Source organism: Labeo rohita, chromosome 25 (assembly GCF_022985175.1).
Source record: "Labeo rohita strain BAU-BD-2019 chromosome 25, IGBB_LRoh.1.0, whole genome shotgun sequence".
Lineage (NCBI taxonomy): Eukaryota > Metazoa > Chordata > Actinopteri > Cypriniformes > Cyprinidae > Labeo > Labeo rohita.
The window spans coordinates 3,470,993-3,485,054 of NC_066893.1; the positions used below are offsets into that span (position 1 = coordinate 3,470,993).

At 38.3% G+C, this 14,062-nt stretch overlaps 1 long non-coding RNA gene and 1 gene segment (V, D, J or C); one reads left to right on the forward strand and one right to left on the reverse strand.

Annotated features, from left to right (window-relative positions):
- Positions 1 to 10,528: 10,528 nt before the first annotated feature.
- LOC127156187 (Ig kappa chain V region K16-167-like) lies at positions 10,529 to 11,256 on the reverse strand. The segment is given in 2 exon segments: positions 10,529 to 10,851; positions 10,962 to 11,256. Coding segments are annotated over 2 exon segments (372 nt in total).
- Positions 11,257 to 11,416: 160 nt separating this feature from the next.
- LOC127156325 (uncharacterized) lies at positions 11,417 to 13,025 on the forward strand. The gene is made up of 2 exons (XR_007825726.1): positions 11,417 to 11,630; positions 12,508 to 13,025. It is a non-coding gene; the product is annotated as an uncharacterized LOC127156325 (long non-coding RNA).
- The last annotated feature ends 1,037 nt before the right edge of the window (positions 13,026 to 14,062 follow it).

Genomic DNA, 14,062 nt, shown 5'->3' on the forward strand with positions numbered 1-14,062 from the left:
TGACCGCAGTAGTGTCCTGACCCTCAGTAAACCACACTGGGAAGAGGGAGAGCTGTACGTCTGCAGAGTAACACATGAAGGAGCTCCTCAAGAGGAGCAAGAGTCGCTTGGAGTGCTGATGTTTCTCCAGTGAGCGCTGCTCTTGTAACACCCTCACCACCTGATGAGGGGAGATGTAAATAGTTAAGATAACGCAAGACACGGAGCTGCTGCTTCACGATCAGAGTCTCTGTATTTTCTGTGCATGAACATTAAAAGCATAGCAGCACATTTTATCAAGTTTTTTTTTTTCCATTTCAGCATAGCCAGAACATGAGTGAAATGAGAATATTATAACTGCATGAAATACATTTTTAACAGGCAATGTGGTGGATTTGGTTTGGAGTTCTGTGTTGATTGGATGGGCTGAGGTGTCGATCATCCATCGATTGCTTTGACCTGGCTAATGTGTTCTGTGTAGAACTGAGATTGTAAGAGAGTGCAGAAAAAAAGGAAACTGTTCACGGCTCGCAGTCTCACTATGTTTATTGAATATAAATATAACATGTATCAGATAAACAGATAAAGAGGGCGCATGAACACAACATGGTGTCAGAACAGGGATAACGCAAATAGTTTTGTTGATACGAACTAGTGCGCCAGCAAAATTTGCATGCTGCCGGCAGACGAAAACATGGAACAGTTTAAGCCACCCTCGTCACTAGTGCTAACGGGAAATCTAGCGGAAAATTGGCAGAGATGGGAGCAATGTTTTCGCCTATATATGACTGCGACGGGTGCGACTGCTAAAGAAGAGCCAGTCAAAATAGCCATTCTGTTACACACTATTGGTGAAGAGGCGTTGGAAGTGTACAATACACTCACCGTCAATCTAGCTGATGAAGAGAACGAGACGATGGAAGACGTGCTCGCAGCATTCAGAAACTACTGCAGCCCACAAAAAAACGTTGTGTTTGAGAGGCATCAATTCTGGTCTCATCCCATGGCAGACGGAATTACAGTGGACAGATTTATTACGGAGTTGAGACAGAAAAGCAAAGACTGTGAGTTTGGAGCAAGTGAGAATGACATGCTCAGAGATAAGTTGGTGTTTAGTATAACAAACCCATCTCTCAAAGATTACTTCGTGAAAATGATTTGACATTACACAGAGCTATTGAAGTGTGCAGAGCAACTGAGTTAGCCAAAACACAGATAGAGGCAATGAAAAATGCTGCAGTTGTCAAAGACTCTCAAATAAATGCTATAGAGAAAACGACAGAACAGAGAAAATCAGGTGTAAGAAGCAAGAGCAACAAGAAGCCAATTACACGCAACTGTCGAAGATGTGGAAAGAGTCATGAGCCACGTCAATGCCCGGCCTTCAGTGCAGTATGCCACAAGTGTGGCAAAAGTAACCACTTTTCCAAGGTATGCCATGCAGCCACTTATAATGATAGCAGAGCAAAGACGATACACAGCATAGAGAATGAAACAGAATCCATGTACATTGGTACATTGACATACGCTCAAGTGAAAGAGGTGGAACACATGAAAGACAGTGCATGGTATGCAACAGCCACCATCTGAGGTGTAGAGATAAAATTCAAACTGGACACAGGGGCAGAGGCAAATGTGCTACCTGTATCCATTATACAGAAGATTCCTGGTCCAGTTAAGCCGCAGCCTACATCAACGGTGTTAGTAGCATTCGGGGGAAATGCGCTCCTCCTCGAAAGGTGTTGTGTTGCTGAAATGCAAAGCTGAAAAAGCAACAGCCACGTTACAGTTCTATGTGTCCGATCAATCAGACATGCCAATTCTTGGCAGAGCAGCATGTGAGCAGCTACAGCTGGTGAAAAGGATTGAACCACTTGCAAAAACATCTGTGTCAACCAAAGAAGAACTGACCAATATGTATCCATCAGTCTTTACCGGGCTAGGTGAGTTCCCAGGAGTTCATCATATATATGTTGACCCGACAGTCACGCCTGTGATACATGGATGCAGAAATATTCCACTAGCTGTTCGAGACAAGCTGAAAGAAACTCTTCAAGATCTTGTGCATAGAAGTGTTATATCCCCTGTAACTGAGCCCACAGAATGGGTAAACAGCCTCGTTATTACAGAAAAGAAGAACGGGTCACTGAGGGTATGTTTGGACCCTCATGATCTAAACAAAGCCATAAAACGCCAGCACTATTCCATTCCCACTCCTGATGAGGTGTGCAGTAACCTGGCTGGAAAGTCAATCTTCACCATTCTTGACGAGAAAGATGGTTACTGGCAAATTAAGTTGGATGAGCCATCCTCAAAACTATGCACTTTCAACTCACCCTGGGGCAGATATCGTTTTCGGAGACTCCCATTTGGCATCAAGTCAGCAAGTGAGGTGTTTCAGCAGAAAAACTGCGAGACATTTGGTGACATACAAGGAGTACACATCATTGCTGATGACATGATCATAGCGGCCTCATCGGAGCAGGAGCATGATGAGATTCCTTGATAAAATCATGGAGAGAGCAAAAGCTTTAATGGCGAAAAAAATCCAGTTTAAAGTCAAGACTGTGAAATACATGGGGCACATCATTACACCAGAGAGCCTGCGACCTGATTAGGCAAAAGTAAAGGCAATCACGGACATGCCACCACCAGAGGATAAACAAGCCCTGCAACGTCTACTTGGCATGACTAAGTACTTAGCGCAATACATCCCAAAAGAAGCTTCGCTGATGGCGCCCCTAAGACAACTGCTCAGGAAGGATGCTGTATGGCAGTGGAATCCCCATCACAGCACTGCTTTAGAGAATTTGAAGTCCGCTCTCACGAAAGCGCCTGTGTTGAGGTTCTATGATCACAAAAAACCACTAACAATACAGGCAGACTCATCAAAGGATGGATTGGGAGCTTGTCTTCTGCAAGAGGGCCACCTGGTGTGTTATGCATCACAAGCACTCACTGACACTGAGCAAAGATATGCTCAAATAGAAAAAGAGTTACTCGCCATACTCTTTGCAGCAAGGAAGTTTCATCAGTACATATATGGCAGGACAGTGATGGTGCAATCAGATCATAAGCCCCTCGAGAACATCATGCAGAAACAGCTGTGCAAGGCCCCTGCACGGTTGCAGCGAATGCTCCTACAGTTACAGAAGTACGAATTGAACATTGCATATACACCAGGCAAGCACATGCATATTGCTGATATGCTGTCCAGTGCAACTGTGGGCAGTGAGGCTGATGACAGCGGAGACCTCTATGATGAGAAATTTGTGCATGGCTTAGAGGGCACAGATGCACTGAGTCCACAAACACTTCAACAACTAAAAGAGGCCACTGTTGCAGACCAAGTGTTGCAAGATCTGTGTGAAAAGGTTGAGACTGGCTGGCTGCAGAGAAGACATAGTGTAAACAGCAACCTACACAGCTACTGGCCTATGCGACACAAAATTATTGTATTGTTATTGGCATTGTAATGGCTGGAGACAAGATAATCATACCTCACAGTTTCAGAAAAGTAATCTTAGAGAAGCTACATATAGCTCATCAAGGTATGCAGAGAACGAAGGCCAAAGCAAGAAAATCCCTCTACTGACCTGGAATGGCACAAGACATAGAGATGATGGTGGAGAAATGTGCGCCATGCCAACAACTCCAGCCATGGCAACAAAAAGAGCCACTCATCACTCATGATGTTCCAGAATTACCATGGATGAAGGTTGGAGCAGATATCTTCGAGCTGAGAGGTCAATCTTATCTATTGCTGGTGGACTACTTGACAAAATATCCAGAGGTACTGAACATACCAGACAAGTCAGCCCACACAGTAATACAAAAAATGAAGTCAGTCTTTGCCAGACATGGCATCTCGAAAGAATTAGTGAGTGACAATGTTTCATTTGCGGCATCGTGGGATATCAAGCACACATTCTCCAGTCCAGGATACCCTCAGTCCAATGGACTTGCTGAAAGAGCAATAAAGACTGTTAAACATGCATTAAAAAAAAGCACTGCAAACTGGCACTGACACACATCTAGTGCTGCTGTCACTAAGAAATACACCAGTGACAGGCCTGAATGAATCTCCTGCACAAATCTTAATGGGTAGAGTCCTGCGGAGCACAATTCCATGCTCTAATGCTGTTCTCCAGCAGTCGACCCCACAACACATACACAAAAGGCTGGTGGACTTGTAATCTCGAATGCGGCATCAGTACAACCGTAATGCGAAAACACTACCTGAGCTTGCTCCAGGATCAACGGTACATATGCAGAGCAGACGTGGATGGGTTCCTGCTGTAGTGGTGCAACGGAGAGATGAGCCTCGAGCTTATACGGTGCAAACGCCTGCAGGAAAGACATTCAGGAGAAACAGATGACACTTGAGAAAGATACATCACAGTCTGTGCAAAGGCGTTGATTCTGATGAACATTCGGAGGAAATATCCACTCAGACACCCAGTCCAGCTGACCAGTCATCTGAGAATTCTCCAGTGAGAATGGATGAGCAGCCAACATGCCGTACAAGAAGTGGGAGAGCAGTAATAAGGCCATCTAGATATAATGATTATGTTATGGACAAGTAAGGAAAAGAAAAAAAAAAACACAGAAAAGCAGAACACCACTGAAAGCAGGTTCAAAGAAGAAGATTCAAAGCAATTTGAATAGACTATTAATGTTCATAGTGACCACTGTTGAGTAAATATTTGGTGCAGTGTTTAGTTACATGCTCAGTTAAAGCTACTGTTGATGTACTTGAATATGCATACAGGTAGATTTGAGTGCAGCAGTTTGATGTAGATATAACAGACATATCATGTTAAAAAGGGGGATGTGGTGGATTTGGTTTGGAGTTCTGTGTTGATTGGATGGGCTGAGGTGTCGATCATCCATCGATTGCTTTGACCTGGCTAATGTGTTCTGTGTACAGATTGTAAGAGAGTGCAGTAAAAAAGGAAACTGTTCACGGCTCGCGGTCTCACTACGTTTATTGAATATAAATATAACATGTATCAGATAAATAGATAAAAAGGGCGCATGAACACAACAGGCAACATGTGCATGGTACCTTCCCTTAAAATGTCCTTTCAAACATATGAACTGTACAGCTGTTCCAACACTTAATGCACCTTTTAATACATTTAAAATATGTTTTTAGTGTTTTTAAAGATTTCAGAAAACTTATAACAATAATATTTGTAACAATAAAAACTTTTTACATTCATTTTAGTGTACTCACATAATGTAAACAACTTAATGGACTGTTACAATCGATTTTATGTACACATTCTAGCTTATTAACTCTGCATCTTTTTAACATCTGCATTTTTTAAATACAGGAAGGTATATGAAACTCGATTTATTAACTCTTTAACTTTTAGAACACACATCTGTAACTGATATACTGTGTCGGTCACACCACAAATATATATTATATTGGTATTTCATTCAAATGCATTAGATCGTAGTCACAAAGTATGAGAACACCCCGTCTCCATCATTAGCATGGAATGTGTGATTAGCACACACGGTGCAGAGGCTGAACTCGATACAAACGGTTAAACATCCAAAAACAATGACATTTTCACCCTTTAAAGGACAACATTTGCATCTCTCTTAACTTTAACAGATTACGAATGCATTCGTATTAGATTTACTTGGATTTCATACCTGATGAGGGGAGATGTAAATAGTTAAAAAAAAAACGCAAGACACTGAGCTGCTGCTTCACGATCAGCGTCTCTGTATTTTCTGAGCAGCGCGCCCTCTCCCCAAACAGGCGAACACCTCCCAAGGGAAACCAATCAAGCAATCAGTGTATCACTCAAGGCTGAGCAGGGAACATTAATCGTCACAGATAAGACACTATACTTTGCATTTGAAAAAAAAAAAAAAAATACATTTCACTTGTTTCAAGTTCAGTGTCCCTCTGATATAATTTACTGACATTTTTCCCTTAATTTCCCACATTTATTTATTTATGGAACCACCACACTCTCTCCTGAAGATGAGGCGTATCTGAGTGTCCTGTGTCAGGCAGGATTCACATGAGTCTAGTGCTGCAGCTGTAGTCATTTACAACTCAATACTGAAAGAGAGCTCTAGTGTCAAAGCACTGGCTGATCTTTCAATCTGCTGTGTTTGCTGTAACATTCAATAAAGCTTCTCAACAAGCTCCATTTGTGTCTGACAACATCATTCAACTAACAGATGAAGATGCATGTAGTGTTTGTTCAGGTGCTCCCAGGATTCATATGTAGAGTTGGTGTTATGGATTAAAAAAATATTATTATAAATTTAAAAAAATAATAATAATTAACAAACAAATAATGTTGAGAGAACTACGTGGAATGATAAATTAAATAAATTTCAAAACACTAAGTTTGTCTGTCAGATGATCAGCAATGAAACTGCAGATGTGCCAATGAAGTGCCAAGTTTGAAATACAATGATTGTAAAGCTTTTATGAAACATTCAATGTGATTTACCTTCTGACTTTAAAACTTCAGCTACAATAAGCTCTTCAGATGAAAGTAGTTTCCCTAAGTCAGTCTTCTTCTTTGTATTTTGGATCTTCATTATGAATATTCTCAAGGTTCCCTTGGATCAGAAGAATTATTAATAGAATGACAATATTTGCTTGATCTTTTTATTCTCATCTATTGTCTCTCATTTGTCAAATAATTTATGACAGTTGACTGATACTTCCCCTGGTCCAACTTTATATTAGGTGGCCTTAACTAGTACCTGCATCAAAAAATAAGTACAATGTACTTATTGTGTTTATATTGTAGTGCAAAACCCTGGTTTTGAGGTAGGATACAGGTAAGTTTAGGGACAGGTTTGATGGTATGGGAAGGTTTAAAGGTGGATTAAGGTGTAAGCGATGGGTCAACAGTGTAATTATAAATATAGTTACAGAAATTAACAACAACTGTATTTACATGCAGGTTTTGTACTTAGTAAAAATATGTATGTACTCAATAAGTGCATGGTATCAAATTATTAATTTAAATGGAGGTATATAGTAGGTGAGCCCACATAATATAAAGTTGTATGATTAAAGAGTTAAAGATAATTAATTAAAATTAGAATTAAAGTTTGTTACTTTATTGCTATGCTTACTTCAGCAGCTGCAGTATCTCTCATCTGTATCAGTGCAGTCACTGTGACTCTGACTGATGGAGGTTTTTGTACGACTCTTTATCACTGTGTGAACACACAGCTACTAGGACAGTGTACACTCATACAGTAATAATCTCCTGTATCTTCAGTCTGGACTCCACTGATGGTCAGAGAGAAATCAGTGCCAGATCCACTGCCACTGAATCTAGATGGAGTTCCTGACTGGAGCCTGTTTATATAATATATGAGGAGTTTAGGAGTTTCTCCAGGTTTCTGCTGATACCAAGACACACAGTTACCACAGCTAGAAAGTGTCTGACTGGTTTTACAGCTGATTGTAACAGTTTCTCCTTGTTTAATGGATTTTATTGCTGGATTCTGAGTCACTGTCACTTGTCCCCAGATCTCTGAAATAAGACATTTTAGTTGTTTAGTGAACATTTTGATCAAATATTATCATTCTAATGTATCATAATAGTGCATAAAATATGAGATGCTGTAGTATATTTTATGATTTATTATAAAATATATAACCTGAATGCAGAGAGTCCAGATGAGGATGATGATGTTGTTCATTGTTGTTGTTTTGTCTTGTGTGATGATGAAGATTCTGTTCTGTTCTGCTCTCAGTCATGAAGTGTTAAACTCACAGCACTATAAACACTCTCAGAGCACTGAAGCATGTGCTGACAATGCAAAGAAGTGGGCAGGATTTACAACAGCCTGAGCTGCTAACAAATTAACAAACTCTCTTTATTTATACTGTTTTATTTTCAGAGTAATGTGTTTAAACCATTTACTGATAATTACATATTGATTCTTTGTAAAATATTTGTTTTGTTCATTTGTTGTTTGTCTGGCTGATGTGACTTTAGTCTTTACCTTATATTGACATCTGTAAGTGTGGATGCAGAATTTTTTTTCCAAGGTCACTGGAATAACTGAATTCTTCAAATCATGAGTGTAGACAATTTTTAAAATATTTGTAAAAATCACTAATATCATTATAAAATATATTAGTACACAGTAAAATTATATATTATTATTATCTAAAAAAATCAGCTGTACTGTATTTAGAGTAACCTAGTAAAAAGAAGTTGATTTCATGTCCATTGTGGTCTTTTTAATGTTGACGTTACTATATAGAAAATCTTTTCATGTGGCCTATTTTTTCCATTCATATGAAGTTCACAACTCATAATTGTGTCAAATGAGTCTAAAACAGGTAAACTTGAAAACTTTTTTTTTTTTTTCTTAAACTTCAGATTCTTCTGTGAATCATGATTGAACTGCATATGAAGAACAGAAGCATCATTATGAGAAACTCCACAACATCGTCCTCAACTCAGCTTTATTTATATAGCACTACTAAAAACAACATTTGTTGACCAAGGTGCTGTACAGTACATCAGATATCATCAACATTTTAATGTAGGTTATGTCCCTTATAATTTGTGTGTGTGTGTGCGTGTGTGCATGCGTGTGTGTGTGATTCTGATGTAGACACCTCACAGTGTTATTTATTTATTTTTATGGGAATAACACTACACATTAAATTAATAAAAACGTAAAAAAAAAAAAAAAAGAAAACAGTATTTAAAAGTAATTTTTCACAAATTGACTGTTTTCCACATATTGCAATTTTATGTTTAAAGTCTCATATTTAATAAGATTTTTAAATTTCATGTCTGCAAACTTGTGTAAATTCTGCAACTTCTGCATGGATTTCAAACTTGAATTGAAACAAAGTGCCGAACTGTTTTTTTCTTTCTTTCTTTCTTTCTTTCTTTCTTTCTTTCTGTCTTCTTTCTCTTGTTCCTTATTTTCAATGTTTTTTTTTTCTCCTCTTTTTCCATATTTTCAAACTAATTTTTTTTTTTTTTCTACATGGACATTGTGGAATAAATCTGCCCTTGTGAACAGAGTTTTCCTCCGACTGTTTTTGCGTATTAATATTGTAATAGGTGGTTTCTTTGTTGACTATCCTGGGTCATCGGATGCTAAGTTCACTTTTAGATGTTGTTTGAACATTAATGTGTGTTGGCAGTGTATGTACAAATCTACCCTATAATGATAAAAATCCATGCAGTGGTTTTTAATTAATCTGTAAAAATAATATCCCCTTTTTCAAATCAAGCCATTCTCAGATGCCTGTTGGTGTGGCATCACACTGACATAGGCCGCTCCCTTGATAGTTGATTGAAGCATTTTACCTCAGATCAGCTGTAACAGTCCAACCTCTTTGTTTCAATGCCGGAGGAGGGATGTAATAATGAATATAGTGGTCGTCATTTACTCCTGACATCTGAGCCGCTGAAGATGCAGTGGATTACGTTTGTTTGTGAAGGGAATGTGCCTCCCAATCTACATACTGTATATCCATCTATGTTCTTGTGGATCATTCATGATTCAGCTTCACTTACAGCAGAAGTGAGTATAAGGGTTTTTTTTATGAATATTTGCGATCGCCTTTCCTAATAATGTGCTAGTTAGCAAGTAAATGCAGCTAAAGTAAACAGGCTCGTCACTCCACAGAGAGAAGAGAGGGGCGGGGCGAGCAGAGCTAATTTGCGTTTAAAGCAGCCTCGACCAGAATGAGATGATTTTTGCAGAGCTGATTTTGACAAGGTAAAAAGAGTGTTGTTTTACACAACCATTGAGAATTTTTAACCAAAGTATATTATAGACTTTTCATTAAGACCCTAAAGAATCATATCAACTTGTGGAAAATGGGCATCTGATGACCCCTTTACATTTTGTCAGGATTAATCCTAAATGGCACCCGACATTTTTTTTTTTAAAGAGTTCATTTATGCTAGGGCGGCCACCACCGTTAGACTATAGAATGTATAAAATATATATGTATAATGTATAAATATGTACAAAGTGTAGTATGTAAGCAAACCATAAAACTGCCATTAGGGAAATATAGGAAAAAAATATTACAATAATACAAATAATTGGTAATTGTCTAGAAGTATATTTAATTTCTTAGCCATTTAAAAAGTAATATAAGAGCACAAAGAAACAGACAAATACGTACGTATGTAAGTAAATAATACATAAATAAATTTGACAAGGGGCGGGGGGTATTATTTCTCCCACCCTCACTTCTGAAATGATGGCTGTGCCCCTGGATGAAGCTGCATTGAAAAACAAATCAAGAACCCAATGCAACAAGACTTCTGTGATAATTAACATTATTGTATTAGTAATGTACAAATCCTTAATATCATTTTAATTGGATATTATTTTTTTTTAAACTAAATTTAAAATCTAAAATTTAAAATGTAGAAATGTAAAGCCTCTTTGCTGTGCCACGTTTTATGTATTGTATTATCCCATACACAGCTGCAGTTTCTCTCATCTGTATCAGTGCAGTCACTGTGACTCTGACTGATGGAGGTTTTTGTACGACCCTTTATCACTGTGTGAACACATATTTACTGTTGATCCAGTGTTCACTCTGACAGTAATAATCTCCTGTATCTTCAGTCTGGACTCCACTGATGGTCAGAGTGAAATCAGTTCCATAGTTTGATCCACCGCCACTGAATCTAGATGGAGTTCCTGAATAAAGGTATCTTCTGTCATAAATCAGAAGTTTAAGAGTTTCTCCAGGTTTCTGCTGATACCAGGCTAAGTTGTCATGGTATATTCCTACATCCGTACTACACTCTATTGTAACACTTTGACCCTGTTGGACAGCTTTAACTTTAGGCTGAGTCACAGTGACTCCTCTGGATTCTGAAGAAGAGAAAATGAAACAAATTAGTTTGCAAATCTTCTTAATAGCAGAATATTAAAATAATAAAAACAATAATATCATATTGTCAAAATAAAAATAAACATCCAACCTTGAATAAAAGCTGCAATGGTCCAGATGAAGATGATGATGTTGTTCATTGTTGTTGTTTTGTCTTGTGTGATGATGAAGATTCTGTTCTGTTCTGCTCTCAGTCATGAAGTGTTAAACTCACAGCACTATAAACACTCTCAGAGCACTGAAGCATGTGCTGACAATCCAAAGAAGTGGGCAGGATTTACAACAGCTTGAACTGCTATCAATATATTACATATTTTACTTTCAGAGCAATGTTTTGAACCAGTTAGTGATAATTACATGTTGATTTGTTGTATATTTTGTTTATGTTTTGCTGGCTGATATGACATTAATCTTTGACTCTATATTAACATCTATCAGTGTGGATGCAACATTTTCATTGCTGCTGTAGAAATAACCTATTCACAGTCATGCATGATACATTTATTTAAGTTTGTTTATTCATTTGTTTATTCACAAATGATTTTGTGTGAAAGTGTTTTCATGTTTGTTTCGCTTGTTCTAAATGTCTGAGTGTTGTCATCAGCTGAGGTGTTTCTACTATCAGTGTGTTGAAGTGTTGTTTTCTCTGTCTCTGCTGGAGTTTGTGTTCACTCGAGTGGAATAGAGGTTTTTGTACGACCGTTTCATTAGATTGTATCACTGTGGTGGACTTTTGGTGGAGGAACTAAACTGGTGCTCGGTAAGTCTGTCTTTTTAATTCTCCATTAAAAAAATAAATAAATAAAGATATGCAGATGTAGATATAATACAAGAAAAAATTGATTTGATATCAGAAAGTAAATATAGCTACTTTCTATAGTTCAGTCAATGATTTTGAATCTAGTTTGCTAATGTTGTTCAGTGCTTTTTAATACAGAAAGAGTTTATATTAAAACATGAACATTTGTAAATTCAATTTATTCAGTTGTTTTCTAAATATAATTAACAGTGATATATCATTTGTAGTCACAAAATCTCTGTTTAAAATTGAGTTACAAAGAACTGAAAAGTTAAAAAAATATCTCATTTTATTTTGGCGAAATAAAACCTACTGGAACTTGAGCTGTTGGTGTCTTAGTGTGTTTAGTTTCATTCATGAGGTTGAATAGAATTGAAATATATAGTAATTGTGTACCTTGCATATTGTGTGCATATGAGCTCATTTAAAAAGTTGATCAGTTTAAGATAGTTAAACTTAAGAAAACCTAAACTTAAGAAATACAAAAGAAAAAAAAAATAATAATAAGAGTAGAATATTAGCATAAAATTCTTAACTTTATCTCAGGATATCAAAAAACTACTGCAATTAAAGCAGTCGGTGCATTAGTTTAGTTTGTTTAGTTTAATTCATGTGGTTTCACGTACATGTATGGTGGTTGTATAGTTTGTGTATTTTATAGAATATCAGCTATAGTAATGTTAAATAAGATGAATGACTGTTGTGATTTTGACTGCATTCCACATGTCTCCTGCTGAAAGTCATGTTGAAATGATGTGAATGATGCAGGGCAAAAGAGTGCTGGAGCTGCAGTGTGTTTTCTTAGTGTTTGTGAATGTGTTGTGTTTGTCTCCTGCAGCTGGTCCCACAGTGAAGCCCTCAGTGTCTCTGCTGCCGCCCTCTTCTCTGCAGATCTCTGGAGACTCAACCGCACTGCTCTGCCTGCTCAGCTCTTACTCTCCACAGGGGGCGCAGGTGAGCTGGACACTGGATGGCTCAGAGGTCACCGAGGGGGTTCAGACCAGCGCAGAGAGCGAGCGGGACGGCCGCTACAGCCGCAGTAGCGTCCTGACCCTCAGCAAAGCACGCTGGGAAAAAGGAGAGCTGTACGTCTGCAGAGTAACACATGATGGAGCTCCTCAAGAGGTCTCGTTCCAGAAGAGTCATTGTTAGTCGCTCTGAGTGCTGATGTTTGTCTCCTGAAGATGAGGCGTATCTGAGTGTCCTGTGTCAGGCAGGATTCACATGAGTCTAGTGCTGCAGCTGTAGTCATTTACAACTCAATACTGAAAGAGAGCTCTAGTGTCAAAGCACTGGCTGATCTTTCAATCTGCTGTGTTTGCTGTAACATTCAATAAAGCTTCTCAACAAGCTCCATTTGTGTCTGACAACATCATTCAACTAACACATGAAGATGCATGTAGTGTTTGTTCAGGTGCTTTTCAGAAGCTTGATCAGTAGCAGTAAATGTAGTCAAATAAAGCTCTTGGGGTTTGAACATGGTCTCTGGAGACAGAGCTGCTCTATTCTGAGAGGATCAGAATCACTCCACCCTGACAATGCAAATGGGATTTTCAGCCCACACTCCCAGTGTCACTGTTTGATTGGTTACATGATCTGGACTGAAACAAACCAGTTTCACTTCTGCTCAAAGAGATAATGTATACATAAAAATCTCATTAAAATCATAAAAATCCATGATCACAAATCAAGAGTCAGTCGTTCTGACACTAATTGTGTAGAAATGTAAAACTTTCTATAGGTCAAATGTAAAGCATCACGTCCAGACAGCAGAAGTGACTGAATGCAGTCTGTTCAGTTTGATTGACAGGAATCAAATATTACACCTAAAACATGATAATCATATTCAAACACTGACTCATTCTCTTCAGAAATACAAGACTGATAATGATTGTAATGATATTGTGTCATTAGTGTTTGTTCACTGATCAGTGTTGTGTGTGATTGTGTTGTAGAGCAGCTGCAGTTTCTCTCATCTGTATCAGTGCAGTCACTGTGACTCTGACTGATGGAGGTTTTTGTACGACTCTTTATCACTGTGTGAACACATATTTACTGTTGATCCAGTGTACACTCTGACAGTAATAATCTCCTGTATCTTCAGTCTGGACTCCACTGATGGTCAGAGCGAAATCAGTTCTGGATCCGCTGCCACTGAATCTAGATGGTGTGTTTGACTCTTTTTGGTTTGCTGAATGAATCAAGAGTTTAGGAGCTTCTCCAGGTTTCTGCTGGTACCAGGCCATACAAGTATATGAACCTGGACAGCCATTATCCACTACTGTGTTTGTTTTGCAGTTTATAGTGACTGATTCACCAATCTGCAAAAACTGTTTTAACAGAGGGAGTCTGAGTCACAGTCACGTGCCCACTGAAACCTAGAAACATAGTTA